Raw genomic sequence first — 25,170 nt, 5'->3', positions numbered from 1 at the left:
ACTCCTGCTGGGGTTTCCCTTTTTCTGCAACAAGTAGAGTAATCCTTCCCCAGCTGAGCTAATGTGCAACATTCACCTGCCATGCTAACCCCTTTTACACACACGATCTTACATAGCCCGGAGAGAAAGGGACTGTTACTATTCCCAAATTACAGATCAGATTGGGCAGCGAAGTAGCTGTCCAAGGTCCCCAGACCATAAGTGGCAGGTCTAAGAACTTAAATGCAGGCCTGCTTAATTTAAGCCCAGAGGTTGAGTGCTTTACCAGTGTACTAGCCAGCCTCCCGAGCCCTAATTTTTTGCCCTATTCCTTAAGCTAGATTCTCCGCTGAGCCCAGATCTGCCAGACTTTGCCTGTGAGAAGAGCCCAAGTGCTAAGCCCCAAGCCTCAGTACCATCCAGATGGCGGATTTCAGTTGAAGATTCACACCTTCCCTCTAGCCTCTGTCCTAAACAAGAATCTGTTTACCTTTCTTTTCAGCCAGAGTAATTTTTTAAAAATTCATCCCTGGTTTACTGCCACTAGTCAAGTATCACTAAAAGTTAAACATTTTTTGAGAAAGCAACCTTTTTGATTAATGGGCTACATGTTTCTAAATATCTTAGTTGAACTTTTTTGCCTCCTGCCTCCCACTCAAAACTTCAACTAAGCCTTTCCTCTAGGCCACTGCTAATCTAATACCTATGTTTGCTGAGTATTGTTAAGGCCTCTCTCAAGGCTGAGAAGGCCTTGACAAGTTTAATTGCCTCAGGGCGCCTGGGTGGCTCAGTTAAGTGTCAGAGTTCAGCTCAGGTTCCTGAGTTTGGCTTATGGTTCCTGAGTTCAAGCCCCACATCTGGGCTCTCTGCTGTCAGTGCAGAGCCTGCTTCAGATCCTCTGTCCCTCCCCCCTCTCTGTCCCTCCCCACCACACGCTTCCTCTCCTCTCAAAAATAAATAAACTTAAAAAAAGTTAAATTGCCTCTAGGAAGGTTCTTGACATCTTAGGCAGGAAACCTAAGGCTTGCTTAGCAGTGAAGTGTCAATTTTTACATAGCCACACTTTTTTTTTTTTTTTTTAATTTTTTTTTTCAACGTTTATTTATTTTTGGGACAGAGAGAGACAGAGCATGAACGGGGGAGGGGCAGAGAGAGAGGGAGACACAGAATCGGAAACAGGCTCCAGGCTCTGAGCCATCAGCCCAGAGCCTGACGCGGGGCTCGAACTCATGGACCACGAGATCGTGACCTGATAGCCACACTGTTTTAACTTACTCAACTTTATTGCAAGAACAAAATATTATTTTTAACAATAAAAGCACAGTGCCTACAGGCAAGAGGATGGCCAGGTCTCAGGCCAAGTCTTCTTCCCTAATGTTTCAGACCTAGGTTAGCTAGAAGTCTCCTAGAATGTAACATTTATCCACCAGGTGTCATTATTTACCAATTCTGGTAAGTCACTGGGCCGGGTCTGTGCTCTCTAGTTAAGATCAAGGCTAGAGATAAGAATATGAGATGATCAAAATGGGTTTAGGAAAGAGCGCTGTGTCTGGAATGCAGACGGGGTGGGGGTGGGGTTGGATTTCAAAGGCTAGTGATGCTTTTCTGATCAGGTTTCCTAACCCACCACTTTCCCTGGAAGGAGTCAGAACTTGGGTTCTTAAGAATAGCCCGGGCTCTGTGCTGCATGTGCTGGGCTCAGGTGTATACCCCAAGTCTCAGCGGTCTTCCTATCAGTAAGATACATGACCTTCCTTTCACCTGGTTGCCCCCCCCCCCCCCCGTTCTTCCCCTCTGGCTCCTAGTCACATGTCCTGGGGCACAGGAAAGCACTTGCTCCTTCCCAGACTGAAGGTCTCTAGAGAGCCAGAGTTCAGGATACAAATGCCAGCAGTCATAGGACTATGAAAATAGGAAGTGGGTGTGCACAGCAGAGCCTGGTCAGAGGCTACCTGCAAGGCTGAACTAGGGAAACAGGCCCATGTGCCTCTTCAGCTCCAGGTACAAGGCAGGAAGACGAGATGGGCTCAGGCCAGGCATGTCCTCTCCTTGCTCTCAGAGCCAGCCATTACTGGTGAAATCCATACGCAGCGCCTCCTCATCCGTGGGGCTTAGCTCCTGTAACGGGGCGCGGCAGGGGCCTCCGTAGTAGCCAAACCAGTCCATGGTTTTCTTCAGCCCGGGGATCCCAAAGCGCCGGGTCACCTGTGAAGCAGGGCCTGTTAGAAGAAACTGGGGAATCCCTGCCCACACATGTCTGGGATCCAGACACGTGTCACTCTCAGAAAGTTAAGGTTCCCACCCTCCTCCCCTCATAAAGTAACTTTTTTTTTTTTTTAACGTTTATTTATTATTGAGAGACAGAGAGACACAGAGGGTGAGCAGGGGAGGGGTAGAGAGAGGGGGAGACTTAGAATCTGAAGTAGGCTCCAGGCTCTGAGCTGTCAGCACAGAGCCCAATGCGGGGCTCGAACTCACAAACTGAGAGATCATGACCTGAGCCGAAGTCTGTCGCTTAACCGACTGAGCCACCCAGGCGCCCCCCTTCGTAAAGTAACTTTATCAAATCTGTGACACCAGGGTAGATTGGAAATCCGGATTGAGAGACCAGAAGGCAGGTCAGCAGTAGAGAACACGATACCAAAAATTCAGATTAAGGAAGGAAGTCACCTCCTCTGGTTTTAGGGGTAAAATCCACCCCATTGGGGGGAAAAGTGGCATTTGGTCATCAAACTGGGATGCAAGAAGATAGCAATACTTTGGGCCTGGGCACTAGATCATCACAGGTCTGCAGCCCAGGTTCCGGGAACCAGTTCCCAGGCGTGGTGTGCCCTGGGAGTCAGGAAGGGGAAGGATGTGTGAGAACTTTAGGCATAGTCCAGACTTTGGTCCTGCAGCAGGGACCCCCACCCACCCATAGCGCCTCGCTGACCCCAACTCTGAAAGACAACGCATCAGTTGCCCTGACAAGTTTCACTGTGTAACCTTATATCACGAACTTACTATATCTGAGCAAGTTCTGTCTAAAAAAATGAGGGGGCTGGACAACATGATCTCTAAAGTGTTACCCATTGTCATGAGGGACCTAAAGCTATTGTCATAACTTAAAATCATGCATGGGGTCTTACAGAAAATGAATTATCGAGCTTCTTGGCTTTTGGCATAGCAACTGGTTATTTCATGCTGATCAGAAGTGTTAGAAGACTCTTTGACTACCCAAAAACTAAGAATGTAATCATTACTTAATAAAGTTTTATTTGAAGGGAAGTTAAAACCTTAGAAGGGTGGGCTTCACGAAGGGTAAAATAATAAAAGGGGTTTCTTGGGGTAAAAAAGTTGAGAGCCACTGATGAATGACTGACTAGTAACTATTTACCGCTCGACGCCAGGGAATTTTTTCTTGGAATGAGTGACAAGCCACCCTCCTCCTAAGCCTGGCCTCAGCCATGATGTTCCAATAACCTGGGCTTTTCACCCAAAACCTGAGCAGGGTGGGAAAGACCTAGGAGAGAGGATAGAAACAAGAAGTACCTAGAAAAAAGTCTTCGTCCACCATAGGTGTAGAAGATCTCAGAGTTGCCCCCTCCTCAGACCCACAGAAAGAATTGAATGCTTTGGTGTGTAAAGAGCATGGAAAGTCCTAAATATAGCCAGGGCAGGAGGCCGGCTGGGTGGGAAGGTGGAGGAAGGACATTGTGTTCAAGCAGGGCAATAGGGTGACATCAAGCCGCTCCTGGGGTGGCTGAGCCCACAGCCCAGGCAGCAGAAAGGTGTTCCAGGCATTCCTGAGTGTGTGCCCAGAGTTGGCACAGGAGGAGGCACAGAGTGGAGAGTAAGGCAGGATGGCATGCAGAGAGCTAGGACGGCAGCACACATCCTCTCTTCCCAAGGGGCCGCCCGCTGCTTCATCTGTAGAACGAGGGAGAGGACAACACCGACCCCACGTCACAAGAGTCATACGAGAAAAATGCCACTGTGAGACCCGATCCCAGGAGACCTAAAAGTTACCCCTTTTCCTGTCCTGGGGGAATGCGGCTTCTGGGACCGACTCTCCTGCGGGTGGGTGGGAGTGGAGAGCAGAGGTCCCACCCCAGTGGCATGTCCAGTACACAAAGGACAGTGTGTTCCCTGATGGCCCTCACTCTGCAGTTCTTCCACCCTCTGAATAGACTATCCTATCCCAGGAGGACCGTCACATTCAGGAGACTCGTGCTTGCCTCCCCAGCTGTCCCTTCTCTAACTCTGAGCGAATCTGCCCCTTGGAGGTAAACCTATAAGCTGTGAGGGAGATCTAGAGCCCACCCCCCACTTTACCCAAACGAAACATTACCCGCTTAGCCTGGGACTACCAGCTCAGATGCAAAACTTAAGGGAATGCCAAAGAAATCAGTCATCAAGGTAAGTAATATTTAGTGCCATATTTTTTTAAAAATCCAAACCGATGCAAGAAAAAAAATCCATAAATGAACAAAGTGTCCATGTTTTAAACAAAGACCAGATCCAACAGACCCATGCCCTGCCACATGTAACCTGAGGCAAAAGCAAACGTGGGCCCTTCTCTACATGTGTTGTGCATTTTTCATTGGTTCATTTGTTTTTTCTAGGAGTAGATGCAGAAAAACAAATTTTTGATGAGGTTGTTTCCATTCAAGCTGGGAGAGTAAAATTATAATAAATTATGTTTTTAATATATATAATACTTAAAACTAGAAGAAGGATGTTTTAATATACTTTTTAATTTTTCAAAAATTTTTTCAAATAGTTTAATGTTCTACAGGGAAGGATTACCATTTAGAAAAATACTTAGAGGGCTGGCTCAGAGCCTACAACTCTTGATCTCAGGGCTGGAGAAAAGAAATGAAGGAAGGAAGGAAAGGAAGGAAGGAAGGAAGGAAGGAAGGAAGGAAGGGAGAAAGAAAGAAAGAAAGAAAGAAAGAAAGAAAGAAACTTAGAGTTTCCACTTTCAGGAAGAGGGAATAAATGTACTTTGCCCTATTCCTCCCAACAAATATAACTAAAAAACCTTGGACATTATATAAAAACAAACATGAGACTCCAAAAGGTAGAGAGAAAGAAGATGAACTAGGGACTTCAGGACCCAAGGAACACAGCAGTAAGTTCCCTGGCCTCCACTTGAAGTTGAAGCAGCCGGCGATGCTGAAATGCATTCAATGGGTACAGATAATAAAAGCTCCCAAAAAAGCCTGTTCACTCAAGCCAAGGACCAAGAAGTTGCAGCCCAGCAAGATGGAAAACTTTTAGGCCATCACCACTCTGCTCCAGCCAAGTACCCCAGAAAAAAACTATAGCCCTACCCCCACCCAGGCTAGCAAAGGTTGAATTGGGAGCCAGAACTTCTACCCCCCACGTTACCCCCTCCACAACAGATGTTTTCAGCAGAGGCCCAGGGAGGAAAGTCAGAACTTTCCACACCACCGCCCACACTTAAGGAAGCCACTCTCCCCAGACATATTTGCAAAGTCAGTGGAGGCCAGGTGGGAAGCAATAAGGAAGCATCCCTACCCCTTCAGGTCAGGGAGGTGTCAGTGGAGGCCAAGGGCAGAGCTGTACTTTTAAAAACCTCCCCTCAAAAGAAATTTCCAGGTCCAGATGGCCTCACTGGAGAATTGTAAAAAATGTTTAAAGAAGATTTAACACCAATTGTACACAGTGCCTTCCAGAAAACAGAAGAGGAGGGAATACTTCCCAGTCAACTTATGACGCTATTATTACCCTGATACCAAAATCAGACAAAGTGCCAAAAAAGGGGGAAAACTACATACCAATATCTCCTATGGCATAGACAGAAAAATCTTCAACTAAGAATTAGCAAGTGTAACTCAGCAACATATGAACAAGTTACACACCATGACTATGTGGGGTTTATTCCAGGAATGCAAGTCTGGTTCAATATTAGAAAATTATCCATGTAACTCACCGTATCAGCAGCCTAAGAGGAAAAACAATCACATGATCATATCAATCAATGAAGAAAAAGCATCTGACAAAATTCAATACCTTCTGCAAAACCACACAGACTTGATTACTGTAGGTATATAATAAATCTTAAAATCCAGGGCGCCTGGGTGGCTCAGTCGGTTAAGCGTCTGACTCCGGCTCAGGTCATGATCTCATGGTTCGTGGGTTCGAGCTCCACGTCGGGCTCTGTGCTGACAGCTCGGACCCTGCTTCAGATTCTGGGTCACCCTCTCTCTCTGCCCTTCCCCTGCTCACACTCTGACACACTCTTTCTCAAAAATAAACATAAAATAAAAATTTTTTTAAATCTTAAAATCAGTAGACTAATTCTTCCCACTTTGTTATTTTTTCCCAAAATTGTTTTTAGCTAGTTTTTAATTCCTTGGCCTTTGCATATAAACTTTAGAATAATTTTGTATGGTTTTACAGAGGAATAGATAGACATAGATAATGGAAGCAACAGAGAACCCAGAAATGGAACCACACAAATATGCCCAACTGAGTTCTGACAAAGGTGCAAAAGTAATTCAATGGAAGAAAGATCATCTTTTCAATAAATGGTATTGGAGCAAGTGAATATCCAGAAGTGAAAAGAAAAACAAAACAAAACAAAACCCTCCACCTAAGTCTCACACATCACACAAAAATTAACTCAAAATGGGTCATGGACTTGTAAAACTATAAAACTTTTAGGAAAAACAGGAGAAAATCTTCACCATCTAGTGCTAGGAAAAGTCTTCTTAGGGTTGACACTAAAAGCATAAATACAAATAAAAATATTGATAAATTGGACTTCATCAAAATTTAAAACTTTTGTCCCGCAAAAAACCTGTTAAGAGAATGACAAGGGGCATATGGGTGGCTCAGGAGGTTAAGTGTCTGACTCTTCATTTTGGTTTAGGTCATGATCTCATGGTTCGTGAGTTTGAGCTCCATGTTAGGCTCTTTGCTGACAGTGCAGGGCCTGCTTGGGATCCTCTCTCTTTCTCTCTCTCTCTCAAAATAAACAAATAAACTTAAAAAAAAAAAAAAAAAGGAATGACAAGACAAGCTACTGACTCGGAGAAAATATTTGCAAACCACATACCTCGCAGAGGACTGGTATCTAAAAGATATAAAGAAAGAACTTCCAAAATTCAACAGTAAAAAAAAAAAAATCCAATCATAAAATAGGCAAGAGACATAAACAGACATTTAATTTAAGAAGATATAGGGGTGCTTGGGGCTCAGGCGGGGCTCAGTCGGTTAAGTGTCTGATTTCGGCTCAGGTCATAATCTCATGGTTTGTAAGTTTGAGCCCCATGTTGGGCTCTGTGCTGACAGCTCAGAGCCTGGAGCCTGCTTCAGATTCTGTGTCTCCCTCTCTCTCTGCACCCCCCCCCCCCCCGCTCTCTCTCTCTCTCTCTCAAAAAATAAATAAATATTGAAAAAAAATTTTTTAAAGAAGATATACAGATGGTGGGACAGGACAAAAAGAAGATATAGAGGTGGCAAATAAATACATGAAAAGATGTTCAATAGCATTAGCTATCAGAGAAATGCAAATTGAAAGCACAGTGAAGTGTTACAACACACCTATCAGAATGGCTAAAATGTTTTAAACAGTAGTCACAGTGCCTAAAGCTGGTAAAGATGCAGAGAAAATGAGTCAGTCATACATTTACACTGATATAAATGTAAAACATCAGAAAAACATTTTGGTAGTTTCTTAAAAAACTAAACATGCAATCATCATATGACCTACCAACTGTGTATTTATCCCAGAAAAATGAAAATTTATGGTCACGCAAAAGCTTGTACATGAATGTTCACAGCAACTTTTAATAGGCCCTAACTGGGGCGCCTGGGTGGCTCAGTCAGTTAAGTGTCTGACTTCGGCTCAGGTCATGATCTCACAGTTGTGATTCGAGCTCTGAGTCCGGCCCTGTGCTGACAACTCAGAGCCTGGAGGCTGCTTCAGATTCTGTGTTTCTCTCTGCCCCTCCCCCCATTTGCACTCTGTATCTCTCAAAAATAAACAAACATTAAAAAAAAAATAAAATAGAAAAAAATGGTCCCAAACTGGAAACAATCTAGTTGTCCTTCAACAAGTGAATGGTTACACAAGCTATGGTATGGCTGTACCATGAAACACTATTCATCAATAAAAAGGAATGGGCTATCGCCCCAGGCAACAACTTTGAATCTGCACGGAATTATGCTGAGTGAGGAAAGCCAATTGCAACAGGTTATATACTCTGAGGCGCCTGGGTGGCTGAGTCAGTTAAGCATCCAACTTCAGTTCAGCTCATGATCTCGCGGTTTATGGGTTTGAGCCCCACGTAGGGCTCTGTGCTGACCGCTCAGAGCCTGCTTGGTATTCTGTCTCCCTCTCTCTGCCCCTCCTCCGTTATGCTCTCTCTTTCTCAAAAATAAATAAATAAACATTTTTTTTTTTTTAAAAGGTTATATACTCTGATTCCATTCACATAGCAGTCTTGAGCTGACAAAACAATAAAAACAGTGACCGTATTTGTGGTTGCCAGGAGTTAAGGACAGGATGGAGGTAGGAGGTGAGTAGATGTAACCATAAAAACATAACATGAGAGATCCTTCTGGTGATAAAAATACTCTGTATCTTGACTGTACCAATGTCAAAATCCTGGTTGTGATATTGTACTTTAATTTTGTGAGATGTTCCATTGAGGGAAACTAGAGGACAGGTACATGGACTCTCTTGTATTATTTCTTACAACTTCATCTGAATCTACAGTTATTTCATAATTAAAAGTTTAATTTAAAATATAGAGGGGTGCCTGGGTGGCTCAGTCGGTTGGGCATCCGACTTCAGCTCAGGTCATGATCTCTCGGTCTGTGAGTTTGAGGCCTGTGTTGGGCTCTGCGCTGACAGCTCAGGGCCTGGAGCCTGCTTCAGATGCTGTGTCTCCCTCTCTCTGTGCCCCTCCCCCACTCATGCTCTGTCTCTGTCTCTGTCTCTGTCTCTGTCTCTCTCTCTCTCTGTCAAAAATAAAATAAAACATTTAAAAAATAAAATAAATAAAATAAATAAAATTAAAAATATATATAAACGTGTCTATAGGAACACACATTTTCCTTCCTGCCTCAGACTCCAGTGTGGCTCTGAACAGCACTGCCTGGCTCTTGACAGGCATTCCACCTTGGCTCTTCTCCTTGACTTGCCCAATATGGAATTGGGGTACACCGTCTGACTGCAGAATAGATTTTTTTAAATGTTTATGTATTTATTTGGAGAGAGAGAGAGAGAGTGAGTGAGAGCATGAGCAAGTGTGAGCAGGGGAGGGCCAGAGAGAGAGAGAGGGAGAGAGAGAGAATCCCAAGCAGGCTCCATGCTTTCAGGGTAAGGCCTGATGCGGGGCTCAAACTCACAAACCATGAGATCATGACCTGAGCTGAAATCAAGAGTCGGATGCTTAACTGACTGAGCCACCCAGATGCCTTAGAAATAGACTGTTTGAAGACAAAACTCTCCTGGGAAATCTGGGCTCTGAATGCCTCCAGCCTTCCAACTCCTTGATTCCCAATCATTCTGTTTTCCAGGATTTGGCCCTTTATAAAGCTGATGGAAAGGCCCATGGCTCACTCTTTCTAGGCAGTGCATCTCTAAGCAAGGTCCCGGGACTACTTATGTCACCACAATCAGCCAAGATGTTTGTTTCAAGGCTTATTCCTGGGCCTAAAGGATTAGAATTTTTTTTTAATTTTTTTTTCAACGTTTATTTATTTTTTGGGGACAGAGAGAGATAGAGCATGAATGGGGGGGGGGGGGCGGAGAGAGAGGGAGACACAGAATCGGAAACAGGCTCCAGGCTCTGAGCCATCAGCCCAGAGCCTGACGCAGGGCTCGAACTCACGGACCGTGAGATCGTGACCTGGCTGAAGTCGGACGCTTAACCGACTGCGCCACCCAGGCGCCCCTAAAGGATTAGAATTTTAACTAGCACCCTAGATGAATTCCAATGCAACCAATAGGGCTCAACTTTGTCTGAAGTCATGATTTTCTGGAGAGGCACAAGGAGTTCCCACACTGGGATATTCTCTAAAAGGACTTTCTGAAAGGGAAGAGGCTAAGTGGGGACCCCTGTGCCTGCCTTGGCTCCTGCTCCAGTGAGGACACAGACACCGCCCCCCCCCCCCCCCCCCCCGTGCCTTGGGGCCATTGGCTGGGAACTCACCGCAGTGTTTGGCTCAATGAGGCGGTGCTGCAGCTTCTGGGCATCTTCCCATTGCCCTGTGAGGCAGAGTCGCTCCAGCTGGCACACCTGAGCCCCCAGGACATTGGCCAGGGCACACACGCCCCCCACAGCTCCTGCCCCAGAGTAAGATGCAGAACATCAGCCAGAGCCTCTTCTCACAGACAATGTCAGACCCTCGTCCCCAGCACCCCTTATTCTGGGGAGAGAGGATGTGGATTTCTGTGCCACTGTCCGGCCATGTCAAAGGCATGCTCTGTAAGTCCACAGAGAACAGATTTCCAGAGAGAAAAGCTGCCAGCATATTTGAAGTAGAATCCCACAGGCTGAAGGTCAGGGAACACAGCCTGAGGCTAACCTGAGAACAGTTCCTTCCATGCACCCCCCCCCCATACACCTCCCAGAGTAAAGTCCCACCTGCCACTTGACACCTCCATGATCCTCTAATAGCCCCCTGACTCAGCCGTGCGGGAAGGGGGTGGAGTGGATGGGAAGCCTTTGCTCTTCTGAAATCTTATTCCCCCCAGTGAATTCAGCCTGGGACAGTGCTGGGGGTGGGGGGCAGTGGAAAGAGCTCTGGACACAGTCAGGAGACCAGGCATTTCCTCCCATTGGTTGCATGAACTTGCACAAGTCATAGACCTCCCGGTCCTCTTTGTTCTTATCTGGGCAATGAAAACGGGCTGGCTGTGATCTCAGGAGGCCCTGCCACTCTGCCAGCCTGGGATGTGATTCTAAGTCTAGTTAGGAGTGGCCTCAAGACTGGAGAGTGAGAAATTTGGAATGAGCTTATATAGCTGCCATTTACTGATCCCCACTCTGTGCCAGGCACTATGCAGACACGGGGCCAATGCTCTCAAATTCTTGTAACACCCCCCTGCTTTAGAGGGTAGAAGTTCAGGCCCAGAGAGGTTGAACACCTTGCCGGGCGGTACCCAGTACATGGCAGAGCTGAGATTCCAACTCACATCCCCGAGCCTCCAGAGCCTGTGCTCTTTCCAGCTGCCCCCCTCAGGAATGAAGCTTCAGTCGGTCCCCTCTTCTGCCATTGCTCTTTAGAGACTGTGATGTGGCAGAGGAGAGACGTGCAAGGTCCTAGACAATAAGCCAAAGTCTGTGGAGACCAGAAAAAAGGAATGGGCGTTGCCCTCTGCAGCACCAGAAAAGTAACTCAGATCTGCACTTGCTGGGGCTTCAGCTGAAGGGAGAAAATGCTTCTTCTCCTCCCCCTTGAGGGCTTAAAACCAACCCGAACCCAAAAGCACCTTGACCCACAACAGACAAGCTCATTTGGTCCAATGGTGACATTCCCGGGACCTTGAACTGGAACAGAATCAGGCAGCTGAAGGTCCCTGGCCCATTCCTACAGGTCTGACAATTCCTTCCGGCCTAGCACCCAGGTGAGAGGGAGCCAGACTCCTGGATGAGAGGAGAGGCCCTAAGGCCTGTGTCCTCAGAGAATGATTTACAAGGTGAGATCAGAGGAGCTAAGTCTGTTTCCGAAGCACGGAGCTCAGGACTTAGAACAGCAGGCATCCCTGCTACAGACCAAGGATGGTACAGAGCCACCCTCTTCTGCCCGAGGTCACTCATAAGCACCCAATATTGAGACTTCTGAGGTTTCCGAGCAGACAGGCTGGCAAAGGGCCCCCTGAAGACCCAGACGCAGTCTGCATGGTTTCTCCCAGCACACCCAGGGTGGTGGGGGTGGGTGGGCACGGGTCCTGGGTGTACCACCCATGACGGTGTGAGAGCGGCGGGAGGCCTACCCACGGCATAGCTGGCCAGCAGGAAGCCAGCCGATCCAGCCAACACCTGGAAATCCTGCCTCCCGGTCTTGTGAACAATCAGCCCCATCCTGGTCACCTGCAACAGCAAACCCGGGTGAGAACTGCACCCAGAGCCTCAACACCAACGGAGAGGGGGGCTGAGCGAGGGTGGGAGGAGAGCCCAGGCCCCAGAGAGCCGCCCCAGAACTCAGACAAATCCCCAGAGAGCCCACACGATGGAAAGAACCCAAACAGGAGCCCAGGACTGGAGCGGGTTCCAGAGCTGCCCTGAAGTCGCTAGCACAGGAGAAGAGGAAGGAGCCCCAGCCAGGAGCTGCTGCCACTCACATCGCCACCACTGTCCTTGATGCCCACGATGTTTGGGTGCTGGGAAAGCGTGACCACCGCATCCACCGGCAGGTCCAGCCCCGTGTTGGCCGGGACGCTGTAGAGCACCACAGGAATCGGGGAGAGGTCAGCGACCTGCGAGAGGCAGAGAAGAGGGGAGAGGCAGAGGGCAGCTGCCCCAGGCCCGCCACCAGCCCACCACCACCAGCTCCGGGCCTGGGGCGCTACGGGGCCCCTGGACAGGCCTACCTCCTGGACTAGAAGTCACAGTGCCACGTGCCCTGCTTGTAAGCAATTGATGAGTAATATTTCATGAGTGCTTTCTGTGTGCCAAGCTCAGTTCTAAGTCCTCTATATTCTGATGGAACTTAGTCCTCACAACAACCCTGTGAGGAAGACACCATCATCCCGACCATCTGAGAGGGGAGGAAACAGCAACACAGTGTGGCCGGGCCAGTGGCCCGGCACCAGGTGGCGGCTAGCGCCTGGGGGCATCCCTCCCGTCCCACAGGTGTCACTCATGGAAGTAGGCTCACCCCTTGGCCCCTGGCCTCTCTGTCTCCTCTCCCCAGGCAGTCTCCTCTCCTCGTCCAGCCTTCCCTTGGTCCCAGGCCCCAAACCCATTCCCAACCCTCACACCCTACCTTGGTGTAGTGGTGAATGAGGGCGGCGCTGCTCATGCGGCCACGATAGAAGCAAGGAGTCACCACGATGGCAGCGTCAGCCCCAACCTGGGCCATGCTCACCGTCATCTCCACCGTGGCTTGAGTGGCTGCAGGAGGAAAGAGGGAGTCTTCCCTGTAGACCATGGAGGGTGAGAGCAGGAGGCAGAAGGGCAGGGCTAGGACCTGGGGCAAGCAAGGGGGGCAGAAGGGAAGGAACCAGCAGGCTGAACCAGCCCCAGGGCCAAGGAGCCTGGCTTCCCACCCCAGGCACCCCCAAGTACCCCTAGGGCCCAGAGCATTGCGGCCTCACACTCGCAGCCAGAGCCAGCTAGCAGCAGTTTGTCCTTGGGCATGGCCTGGCGGACTCGGCTCACCACCTCCAGCCTCTCGATGCTGGTCAGGAAGGGGAACTCGCCATTGGAGCCCTGCACCACGAAGCCTGATGAACAACCAGGATATTGGTGTTACACTCACACAGGTTCCTACCTCCCCAACACCATAGCTTTGCGCGTATCTCCTTCTCATCTTTGTCCTGAGGCAGGCAGAATGTTTCACCCAGTTGCGGTCACAGTGTCCACACCGGTTTTCTTTGTGTTAATGAAATGTGTCAGCTATGCCCCAAAGAATCGATGATAATGTAACCCACAGGTGCGTACCCAACAGTCAGGGCAACCCTCCCCTATCACGTTTTTCTTCCTCCTCTAACCGTCCTGACTCAGGTGCTATTGTTCCCACTCAAGTCTTATACCCTAAGACATACATATGGACCCATGAACAACATATAACAGTTGTGGCCATTTTAAACTGTATAGAAATGGAATCAAGATCATACAACCTTCTGCAGTCTGCTATTTTTGCTCAAGATTATGCTGTGAGCTTTGTCCATAGCAGCGCACAGGTCTGATTCATTCATTTTAACGGCTACAGAATATTCTATTTGAAGTCAGACTACAATTTACTTTTCATTTTCCCTTCGAGGACACTTAGAATGTTTCCTTAGTTTTGCTATTACAAACCATGCTGAAACAACCATGTTCTACAGTCTTCTGTGCCCATGTCTGAGCTTCTCCACGGTTTCTTTAGGTTTGTAATTGCTGCATCACACGTATGTGCATTTTCACATGCCAAACATCTCTCTCATTAGCCAGTTCATACCCCATCAGCACATAGAAGAGTCTGTTAGTGTTCATCCGTGTCAACACCGGGTATTGTCAGAATTAATATTTGCCACTTTTCTGGGTGAAAAGTGGGTTGAAAGTGGGTGCAAACACGTTCTCCTGTTTTATTGATCATGTGAGAAGTTTCTAACATCACCAGGTAAGGTGTCAACTCTTTTTTATAAATCCATGAGAGACCAGGAGATTTGATGCTGTTTGACTGAATCCGAAGGGAAGGTTAGTAAAACCATCCTCCTCTCCGCTTTTTCATTTAACTCTCTCTCCCTCTTCTTCCTCCTCTCTACTCCAGTCCATCCTCAAAACACCGTTCTTAAATAGATGACAAATACAGCAAACGGCACGGCGAGACTATTAATAAACAGGAGACTGCTTGGGAGAAAGGAATGAAAAGAAAGCTGGAGGCGATACCGATCTACAAAACAAAATCCCCGCTGCACCGTTGAGGAAGATGGGCCATCATTTTGATTTGGAGCTTCCTGACAGTCCGAGCTAAAAGGGAAATGTGGTCAGCTGACAGATATGCAGAACTCCAGATAAAAGCAAAGCAGCTGCCCGGGTGGGGGGGGGGGGGGGGGGAAACACACAGTTTCCTGGCATCGGGACCAAGAGAGACTGTTCCCGTGAGTCATCCTTAAGGGACACAATGTGATGCAGAGTCAACTTTTCACCACAAACCTTTTTCCATGCTGTTCGCTACACCATTGGATTCCACTCAGTGGACTGCCAAAATGGCTCACTGGATACTTAGCAATCCCACCCCCTGCCAGCTTTTTGCCTTGGTGATATTGTAGGGAGCACCGTGAGGCAAATAGTTTTCGGCTTCTGTTGTGCTGCCTCCTCAGGATCCATTTCTCCGTGTCAGGCCAGGAGCCTCCTTCTGTCTCGGTACAAACGGTGTTAGTGCTTTCCCAGTGGGTCACCCCCACTCTTGAGTTGCCAACCCTGGAGAGGACTGGGCCAGCACCCTCTGACTAGGATTCTGAGGTCAGGCTTTCACCAGTCCCTCTGTGCAAATGCCAAAGACATCTCCCTCCCTCCCCAGCCCTGCCCGCTTGCCCCCACCTTGCCCCCACCGCCCAGCCCGGTTCTTACTCCAGCTGCTTCTTCAGCCATGTCCACTCACTCCCAAGTCCCGCTTCGTTCTGGCGGCCCGTGCCACGGGCCCCTGAGCAGTTAAGACCGCTGGGTCTTGCACTCTCAGACAGGAAGCAGGCCCCTGTGCTCAAGACTCCCGGTGGCCTTTTCCTTGTCTCCTGTAAAGGAGCATCTGACCCAGGCCTGACTCCCGAGGAGGAGGCCAGGCCAGGCTAGGGAAGAGGGAGTATCACAGAGTCAGGGACGCACTGGACCCAACTCCCCTCTGGCTTTTGAGGAAGTTAGTCGTATCAGGTCTCTGAGTCCCTGTTTCCTTTTCTCTGGGATGGTAATCAAATCATTTTGATCCTACCTTATACGGCTACGTTAAAGGCCCGAACAAGAAAAGGTAAGAGAAAGCGCCCTGAAATCTGTGAACTGATGCCACCGAGAGCCCCCTCCTTCTCCTTGGAGGGATGCCCAGTTTCAGGCCCGATGTGCCACTCTCTGCTGGTGCAGCAAGGGGACTGGAGGAGTGGAAGGGCGAGGGTCCCGGATGGGTCGGGGAGTGAAGACAGGGAGTGGTTCTGAACTCAGAGGAACCTGGGTGTAGCTCTCAGTGCAGCCCCTGATCAGCTAGCTATGAGATCTTGGGCACGCGGCTTAACCAAACCTCAGCTTCCTCACATGAAAAATGGGGAGAGTATTAGTGCCTCCTTAAAGCATTGTTGTGAGGCTCAAATGAGATACTATGTATAAAGTGCTTGGATGAGAACCCGGCCTGCCGGCCGTGTTAGCTGTAATTACTATGGAGTCAGGAGAAAGTGCACAAGCCTTAAATGAGAAGGGCGGCAGCTTTCCATCTGAGGTGGAGGAGGATGGCTGGTGTGGAGGGGAGGCCGCACTCAGGAACCTCTCCCGTCCCCTCCAGCTGCAAGACAAAGGGGCTCATCACAGAGGCTACTCTCTCACGGCCCCATGGTCAGGCTGGCCACTCCAGGGAGCCAGAGCGGCCTGGGAAGAGGAGTGAGTGTTTGGGGCTGGGGATGCATATCTCCTTACCAAGATAATATACTTGAGTTGGTGGGTTAGTGGCCATTTTCCCCATGGCACAACTGTAATAAAACCTTGACATTTAAAAAAAAATTTTTTTTTCAACGTTTATTTTTGGGACAGAGAGAGACAGAGCATGAACGGGGGAGGGGCAGAGAGAGAGGGAGACACAGAATCGGAAACAGGCTCCAGGCTCTGAGCCATCAGCCCAGAGCCCAACGCGGGGCTCGAACTCACGGACCGCGAGACCGTGACCTGGCTGAAGTCGGACGCTTAACCGACTGCGCCACCCAGGCGCCCCAAACCTTGACATTTTGAACTACTTTTAAATTAATAGAAAAGTTGCAGAAATAGTGCAGGGGATTTCCACACCTCCCTCACCCAACCTCCACCAATGATAAGGTCTTACTATTTATTTAGTACAATGATCAGAACCAGAGAATTAGCACTGGTAAGGTACTAACTTGCAGACTTTAGTTGAATTTTGCCAGTTTTAAACTTCTTTAAAGATTCCAAATTCCTAATTAGCCAATCTGAAATTGTATGCAATAAACTTTTAATAAGAGATTTAAGATCTTCCGGATAAACGCATGCATTTTATGCATTTTTACAATCACTTTCAGAAGCCACACCTCACCACCTTGCTTTTTGTCTAATTTAGCAGCTTCCAACATTTTCTAGTATGACAGACCCCATTTTTTTCCATTAATATTTTTGCAATAAAGTATTTTACCTTTTTATTTTTTATTTAATTACTGTATTTTTAAAGTAGGCTCCACACCCAATGTTGGGGCTTGAACTCATGACCCTGATCTGAGATTAAGAGTCATATGCTCTACGGACTGAGGCCACCAGGCTCCCTTATTTATTTTTTTAAAGTAATCTCTACATCCAATATGGGGCTTAAACTCACAACCCTGAGATCAAGAGTTGTGCGCTCTACCAACTGAGCCAGCCAGGCACCCCTGTTATGAAGTTCTGAAGTATTTTAAATTTAAAGCATATGTATGGGGCACCTGGGTGGCTCAGTCGGTTAAGCGTCCGACTTCGGCTCAGGTCATGATCTCGGGGTTCGTGAGTTCAAGCCCCACGTCGGGCTCTGTGCTGACAGCTCAGAACCTGGAGCCTGTTTCAGATTCTGTGTCTCCCTCTCTCTCTCTGACCCTCCCCCGTTCATGCTCTGTCTCTCTCTGTCTCAAAAATAAATAAACGTTAAAAAAAATTTTTTTAAAGCATATGTATATTAGTATTTATATAAAGTCACTATTAGTAATGTTAAAAATATTCAAATACTGGGCACCTGGCTGGCTCAGTTGCTGGAGCATGTGACTCTTTTCTTTCTTTCTTTCTTCCTTTTTTTTTTTTTTTTTTTGTATTTTGAGAGACAGTGAGGGGAAGGGGCAGAGACAGGGAGAGTGAGAGAATTCCAAGCAGGCTCTGCTCCTCTGCGTGGAGCCCGGCGTGGGGCTCCATTCAGGGCTCGAGCTCACAGACCATGAGATCACGACCTGGGCCTAAGTCAGACACTTAACTGATGGAGCCACCCAGACACACCTGGAGCGTGTGACGCTTGATCTCAGGGTTGTGAGTTCGAGCCCCACGCTGGGTATGGAGATTACTTAAAATAAAATCTTCAGAGGTGCTTGGGTGGCTCACTCGGTTGAACATCCCGACACTTGATTTTGGCTCATGTCTTGATCCCATGGTCACGGGATAGAGCCCCATGTTGGTTCAGTGTGGAGCCTGCCTAAGAGTTTCTCTCCCTCTCTCTCTGCCCCTCTCCCCTGCTCGTGCTTTCTCTCTAAAATAAAATAAAATAAAAATTTAAATAAAATCTTAAAAATAAATAAAAATAAAAATATTCAAATGCTTCCAATTATGTCCCATAAAATCAATTGACCACACTTAGGGTGTTTGTAGATTTTTCCATCCTTTGCAAGGATTCGGGGGACCTTCTTCCCACAGGTTGAGGCCAACAGGCTGGGAAACACTGGTAAGTTCACAATTGATGCAAATGGGACACTTCTATGTAAAGGAGTCATTGGGGGGTTAGACAGTGCTGTAGAGCTGACCTCTCTCAAGTTTCACCGGAGAGACAGCTGCCCCTCTGGAGATCATCCCTTGCCCCAGAAACGGCTTCTTTAGACCCAGGAAGAGGAGGCAGGGAAAGTCCCAGGCTTGTGGGAGGGCACAGAGAGTGTCAGGACATGGGGGAAGAGGGCAGGGATAAGCATGAGTGAGGGAGACCCGTGTGGGGACAGCGGGGCACTGGCCTAAGGGGCAGCACAGGGAAGGGATTTGGGGTCTGAGCTTTGGAGTTGGGCAGAGCTGGGCCCCACCTCCAACAACATCGCATAGTGTCTATGCCCTATCAGGCGAATGACACCTCTGAGCCTCAGATGTCTCATCTGCAAAACGGGGACACTGCAAAACCTTCCTTATGGGGCCTTGCTGTAACAACACACAGCATGGTGTAGACCAAAGCCTGAATAGGAAAAGAAAAAAAAATTACTACTAATACTATTAATTAGTAGCACTAGCATCAGCGGCAGCCCCGGCATTAAGAACATAAACAAGAAGGGAGAGTATGGGGCACAGGAGCTCTGTAGGCAGGCGGTGGGAGGCACTAACCAGGTCCCAGTGGGCTGGGGGAAGCAGGGGGGGCAGGGGGAGGGCACTGCAGTGCAGGATGCCACACGACTTGAGAAGCAGCAGGCAGGGTGAAGAGGACCCCAAACAGGACAGGAGACCCACATCCCAGTTTGCTTACGAGCTTCTGAAAGCCTGTCTATCCCCCCACCACCCACACCTGGCTGCTTCCTCCTTCTCTGGCAATAGCAGATTGGTGGGTGCTGAGCTCCCTGGAGACAGCCCAACCCCCAGAACCTGAGACCCGGAGAAGATTTATGGACTTTTTTTTTTTTTTTCTGATTTACGGAGTCTTGAATCAGCCTAGCATAAAGGCCCACACAAAGAGGACTTTGGGGGCAGGAAGCCTCTCCCCATATCCCTTCCCAGTGCTGAGGCTGGCCACAGAGCCCCCAGACCCAGAGTAGGGTATACAAGGCTTTATTGGCTCAGTTCCAGGCGTTCGGCATCAGTGTGGGGCTCTCAGCTGCTCCTGGGCTCTGCCTCTATCTTCTCCCGGTGGGTCTTCAGGGGCCTGCGAGTCTGTCTCAGCTGCTTCGCTTCCTTCCACCCCCGCCCCCTCTATCAGGGGCCATCCTTTGTGGCAGACCGTACTCACGGAGCCAAAGGGGCCCAGGGCCTGCCCTTCAGGAAGAAGGGATTTGGGTGGCACCATCTCGCCACAGGAGAGAAAACAGGCCTGCAATTGTGTGCCAGCCCTGTTGGGGGAAAGGGGCGTCTCCATCCGTGGTTAGGTGGCTTCAAAGGGGTGGTAGGTCTGGTGGCTGTGGTTGGGCAGGCTGTGGCTCTGGTGGTTCGGATGACCCTGGTGTCCATAGTGACCGTGGCCATGGATGGCGTGTGTGTGGTTCGCGCCTGCTACGGTGCCTTCCCGCTGGGTGAGGAAATTCCCTTTCAGCTTCAACTCCACCTCCTCGAGGGCCTTCAGCTCCTCCTGGTTGACGTCTCTGGACTCCAGGTGGCCTGAGTTCTGGTAAGCTATGGCACGCTGCAACATGGAATTAGCCAGCTGCTGTCCTAGGGTGTCAATCTCCTTGGTGCAGGCAGCCACAGCGGCCCATGTGGGTTCGTCCATGGACGAGGATTTTGCAGACTCCTTGTGGGTCTCTTTGGTCACTGAGGCCCCAGACGTCCTCTGCTTGCTGGTGAAGGACTCCCGGCTCAGAGTTGTGCCCACCTCTCTTTGCCTTGTGGTGAGAGTCTCCATGTGAATGGTGGTGCTGGCTTCTCCGCTGCTGCTCTCGGGTGGTGGGGCGTCCGTGCTGCTGCAGGAGGCCAGCTTCTCTTCGGAGAGGCGACTAAAGTGAGATTTAATCCAGTTCTCATTCTTTGCTTTGTGACATTCCGGTGGCTCCTGCACATTTTGTGCCGACGCGGCGGATGCCTTCCTTCTCCTCTTCCTCTGAATCCACAGCATGAGGCCTCCCCCTCCAAGTAAGAGGGCAGTCCCCAGCACCACCTTGCATGATGGTTGCTGGATGAGCTCCAAGAAGGCCTCCAGGACCCTAGGCTGGGCAGGCAGAGCTAAGAGCACACTGGGAGTGGAGGAGACTGGATGGTATGGTTCATACTTGAAAGGGCAGGTTCCCAGAGGCTGTCTGGCAGGTAGGGCCCCAGCTGTACCCTTCCTAGGATGCCCCTCCCACCTCAGCAATGAACCCCATTGTGAGGAAGGTGGTTGGGGGGGCAGGGCGGGGGAGGGGAGAGGCCACAGCATCCCTCATGTCCAACCTGGTAGGCATTTCCTGAGGCCCAAGTCCTGTCTCCCACCTGACAGCTAGTCCCAAGGTGAGTGGAAAAGCAGCTTCCCCAATTCTGAGTTTCTTCCACCTTCTGCTTAAGACCCATTCTGCAACTCAAGCCTTCTTATTTTCCAATCTCTGGTTTCTCTCCCTCTCTATTCCTGTGCCCCCTCCCCGGGGGTGGGGGGAGGCAGGAGCCACTGACCATGGCTGAAGGACCCCCTTGGCCAGGCTGGCATCCATCCCTGGCTGCCTGACACAGGTGTCTCCTTCCATTCAAGGTCCACCCCTACTGGCAGCTTAGCACATCCCATCCCCATTTGCAGCCCCAATCGCCTTAACTAAGCAGAGTCCAGAAGGAAAGGGGCCCAGGAAAGAGCTCATTCTAGAATAACATGAGGTCATAACTGGGGGGAGACAAGCAGTGGGTTGAGAAGGCAGAGCAGACAGGACAGAGGGATTCACCAGATCCCAGATCTCAGGGGCCATTCCAGGATGGGGGCTGCTACCTCTTGTCTTAGTGAGGCACCTGCAAACCCAGAATGTGCCCCCCTCCTCCATGTGCCCTGGTTAAAGGGCACAGTTTAGATTGTGAGCAGGTGGACCACCTGGCCAGGCTCTCTGTGGGTACAGACAATGGAAAGCCTGGCCCACAATCCGAAATTCTATCAGAGCGTCTCGGGGGGAGAAACAGGCCTGGGCCACTCTATTTTTCTTCCAGAGGCACATAACACATTTAAAAAAACATATTTTTTACTCAAAAAATTTTTTTTTTCCTTAAAAATAATTTTCACTTAAAAATTTTGTTGAATGTTCATTTTTTTGAGAAAGAGGGGCAGAGCATGAGAGGGAGAGGGGCAGAGAGAGAGAGAGAGAGATTGAGAGAGAATCTGAAGCAGGCTCCAGGCTCTGAGCTGTCAGCACAGAGCCCGACACGGGGCTCGAACCTGCGAACCGTGAGATCATGACCTGAGCCAAAGTCAGACGCTCTGCCAACTGAGCCATCCGGGTGCCTCAGTATAGTTCACTTTTTTAAAGTGAAGAAATACCAGGGCGCCTGGGTGGCTCAGTCGGTTAAGCGGCTGACTTCGGCTCAGGTCATGATCTCACAGTCCGTGAGTTCGAGCCCCGCGTCGGGCTCTGTGCTAACAGCTCAGAGCCTGGAGCCTGTTTCAGATTCTGTGTCTCCCTCTCTCTGACCCTCCCCCGTTCATGCTCTGTCTCTCTCTGTCTCAAAAATAAAATAAACGTTGAAAAAAAAATTAAAAAAAAAATAAAGTGAAGAAATACCAAAACAGGGTTGTAGAAATTGTGATTTTTAAAAAAAAGTTTGTTTATATAGTTATCTCTACACTCAATGTGGAGTGTACACATGAGTGTACTGATGACCCCAAGATCAAGAGTCACGTGCTCCTCTGACTGAGCCAGCCAGGTTCCCCTACCCTGTGGGGTTTTTTTTAAAGCAAAATATTTTATTTAACAAAGTAACGGCTTCAATATATACCATAATATCCCCAGTCTACATACTAAGGGAATAAGATACAAGCTCATAGTTTTATGGGTAACATCTTCTCTCTAGTCCTGCTGAAGTAGCTCTGTGGTCATCCACTAACCTCATGTGGAAATAACAATTCAAAGTTCATCTCTGAGGTTGTTTGTGGGAGTGAGTTCAGAGCCAAATGGCCCCTCTGCAACAATCTTACCTTCCAGTCTCTAGTTATAACTTTCATTTAAGAATGATACTCTTTATTCATATAATCAGGAAAATTTAACAATGCAAAAACAAGTAGAAATAGAGAGCTACACAGTTTTCGCAATACCTTCCAGAAGAATCTCTTAACTGTTCACTGATTCATCAAGAGTAGGTTCCCACCTCCTCTTTGGAGGACCTTTAACTTATCACAGGAGGCCCTGGCTATGTGGTATGCGATGGCTTCTTCCTCTGCCCCTGAGTGTTGGGCTGCAGATCCAGCCCTGGGGGCCCGGATAGGGCCAGAGAAACATTGTTTGTACAGCTAAAGTTGCTCACAGCTCCTTTCCTGGGCATTCTGGCTGTGTCCTGGGAGAAGTGACAGGACCCTATGGCTCTATTCCTTGTACCAGGGCCTCCCACTTTGAGCTCCTTGAGAGGAATGCATTAACCCGGTGGCTCAGTTTCCATTCTAAAATGAGGAAATCAGACTAGAGAGGTTCAGTGATTTCTCCAAGGTCGCCATAACCAGCAACACCAGGACTTTTATCCAGGCCTTCTCGCTCTCGATGCTGAGCTCCTTCTACACAGCCCACTGCCTCCCTGGCGTGTGGGTAAGAGAGAGATGAGGTGGAAACAGGAGCCTGTATGGGTTGCACGGGAGACAGGTTAGTGGGCACCTGTGGCCCGCGGCCTGCCAAGTCCACTGCAGCCTGTGCTCCTGGGCACCTCCATGCCCTCTGCAGGAGTGGGTGAGTGGGCAGAAGGAAGGGAAGGGTCCAGAGAAGAGCCTGTGGGTATCCGTGGATTCTCTGGGTAGCAGGCAGACACTGGATGCAAAGTTCACCCTCCCTACCCCTTGCACTCGGGTGTCCTTGAACCTGGAAGGTGAAGAAGAGTCTTGTCTTCCCTCCTCTTACGATTCAAGGAGCTAGGGGTGCCTGGCTGGCTCAGTCAGTGGAGCATACAACTCTTGATCTTGGGGTCCTGAGTTTAAACTCTATATTGGGTGCAGAGATTACTTAAAAAAATTTTTTTAATAAATAAAAGATTCAAGATTCTCAGTTTGCTTCAAAAGACCCAGGCCTCGGTCCAGACTTTCAGGCCCCAGTGAACTGAGCCCAAGTAGAAATTTACTTAGAGTTTGTGTCACTGCTCAATGTGGGCATCCACAGGGCATTCATTGTGCCCCAGGGAAGGGTCGCATCACCTCAGCACTGGGATGGGGTTTCAGTCAGGCCAGCAGTCACTGTCATAAAGCAGCTTTTCCCACAATGCCAATGGTGCTGTCATTCTAGCAATTGTTATCACTGGATCAATACCTTCTAATGTATACCACCCTTTAACTATTTATAGCATGCTTTCATTTGCACTCTCTTGGATTTTTCTCCCCGCCATCCTATGATGTACACCTTATTACTCCCGTGTCAGATGGGGAGAGTGGGGTTTAGAAAGATTATCTCAAAGCTAAGTCAGTGGCAGAGCTGTGATTTAAATCTAGACTCCCTTCCCCCTTGCCCTGCCTCAGTCAGAACCTCTCCATTCCCAAAGCTGGTGCCAACCATACTTTATTTGTTGAAACAGTCTGGTCTAGTGATTCAGTGGTTAGTGCAGTGGAGTGAAACCAAGTATGGTCCTGCAGTCAGACCTGGGGAACTTGGGCAAGTGATTGTGTCATTCTGAGCCCCAGCTTCCCGTCTGTGAAATGGGGCTAATGAGATGACTGTCTCAGGGACTCGTCATGGGTGATAGATGAGGGTGGGCAGGGCAGGATGGGAGGAACTGACCACTTCTTCTTTCCTTCATTTATTGTGCCTGTGGCTGTGTCGTGTGTTGACTGTCACAGACGTCTGGTCCCAGGCCTCAGAGAGGGGAGATCCACGTGTAAAGAGAGACATGAGTCAGAGGATCCAGAACAGGAATTCTGCCAAGGGAGGTTTGGCCCAGAAGAGAGTGGGCAAACACGGCTTTTAGGGGGACGAGCCCACTGGCTGAGTTGCCACGTGACACCCCCAGCTGACTTCCCAACTGCACAGTGTTTGGTTGACAAGGACTTTTATACCCATTATCTAGTTTGATCCCCACAATCATGCTGCTCTAAGAAGGCACTTTGGCAGTGAGATTCAGTCAAGGTTGCAAAGCAGCAAGGAGCTTCTGGCCTGTCTCTTGACTCCAGACCAGTGCCCCCTGCTCCTTTCCCATAAAGGACCACCGGGGTACCCAACTGTCTCTGAGTAGCTCACTGGCTGAGGAGATTGGGGTCATCCACATCTCCCCCCGAGTCCCCCAGAGGACAGGCCCCACTTACCTCGGAAGGGGAAGGCACCCAGTTTGTGTAGATTCTCCTCCAGTTTCCCATAGTCTACCTCCGCGGTGGCAGTGAAGGGGGTGGTCACAGGGGGGTAGATGCCTGCAATGTCCATCTTCCTTCCCTCTCCTGAGGCCCAGCCCCCCACCTTCCTGGACAAGCCCCTGCTCAACCCCTGCCTCAGGGAAGACCAGACTCCACGGCCCAGCATCTCTGCAAGAGGCCTGAAGCCCAGCTGGTCTCTGCCCCTGCGCGAGGCTGAGTTTGGACTCCTTCCTACCCTGTTAATGATCAGTGTGTCTAGTTAAAAATTTGCTGCCCCCTGACTGTTGGTGCTGGGGCAGGCCTGGGCTGGGCGTCCCCAGGGTCAGAGGTCAAGACTTTAGGCCCCATGGGTTCTCTCCCTGTAGGGAGCAGCTGGAGAAATGCCACAACCCAGCGTCCCTCTGGCCAGAGGGCGGGTTCCTGGGGTACCGACCCTAAACGGCTTCTCCAGCGGGGCCTGGGCCCTCCTCCCACAATCCC

General features: G+C 49.3%; 2 protein-coding genes across 7 annotated transcripts; both read right to left on the bottom strand.

Moving 5' to 3' along the window:
* Positions 1 to 1,238: 1,238 nt before the first annotated feature.
* HOGA1 (4-hydroxy-2-oxoglutarate aldolase 1) lies at positions 1,239 to 25,160 on the bottom strand. Of its 6 annotated transcripts, XM_040486053.1 has the most exons (8): positions 24,646 to 25,160; positions 13,262 to 13,390; positions 12,931 to 13,058; positions 12,287 to 12,421; positions 11,939 to 12,035; positions 10,152 to 10,285; positions 9,046 to 9,167; positions 2,072 to 2,184 (listed from the first exon to the last, which is right to left on the bottom strand). In XM_040486053.1, exons 1-8 carry the CDS (start codon positions 24,854 to 24,856, stop codon positions 2,181 to 2,183), a joined length of 960 nt encoding a protein of 319 aa, XP_040341987.1. In that variant the 5' UTR covers positions 24,857 to 25,160; the 3' UTR covers positions 2,072 to 2,180. The 6 variants fall into 6 exon arrangements, with proteins under 6 accessions (XP_040341985.1, XP_040341986.1, XP_040341987.1 ...); XM_040486051.1 differs by lacking the exon at positions 9,046 to 9,167 and having other exon boundaries at positions 1,239 to 2,184; XM_040486052.1 differs by lacking the exon at positions 11,939 to 12,035 and having other exon boundaries at positions 1,239 to 2,184.
* Positions 19,311 to 20,599, bottom strand: CUNH10orf62 (chromosome unknown C10orf62 homolog). Its single transcript, XM_040486056.1, has one exon. The coding sequence runs from the start codon at positions 20,320 to 20,322 to the stop codon at positions 19,636 to 19,638; it is 687 nt and encodes a 228-aa protein (XP_040341990.1). The 5' UTR covers positions 20,323 to 20,599; the 3' UTR covers positions 19,311 to 19,635.
* Positions 25,161 to 25,170: the final 10 nt, after the last annotated feature.

This window comes from Herpailurus yagouaroundi, unplaced genomic scaffold (assembly GCF_014898765.1).
Source record: "Herpailurus yagouaroundi ecotype Mexico unplaced genomic scaffold, PumYag 163, whole genome shotgun sequence".
NCBI lineage: Eukaryota > Metazoa > Chordata > Mammalia > Carnivora > Felidae > Herpailurus > Herpailurus yagouaroundi.
Note: the sequence above shows the minus strand (reverse complement) of the source record. Positions and strands in the feature narration are given on the sequence as shown.

Bases quoted from the DNA above. Each gene is read 5' to 3' on its own strand.
- CUNH10orf62 (XM_040486056.1), bottom strand. From the start codon at position 20,322: ATGCTGTGGATTCAGAGGAAGAGGAGAAGGAAGGCATCCGCCGCGTCG.
- HOGA1 (XM_040486050.1), bottom strand. From the start codon at position 24,856: ATGCTGGGCCGTGGAGTCTGGTCTTCCCTGAGGCAGGGGTTGAGCAGG. The intron at 13,059-13,261 runs GTGAGGCCGCAA...TTCCTCCTGCAG, and splicing joins AGCTGGCTCTGGCTGCGAGT to CCACTCAAGCCACGGTGGAG. The intron at 12,422-12,930 runs GTAGGGTGTGAG...TGCCTCTCGCAG, and splicing joins TCATTCACCACTACACCAAG to GTCGCTGACCTCTCCCCGAT.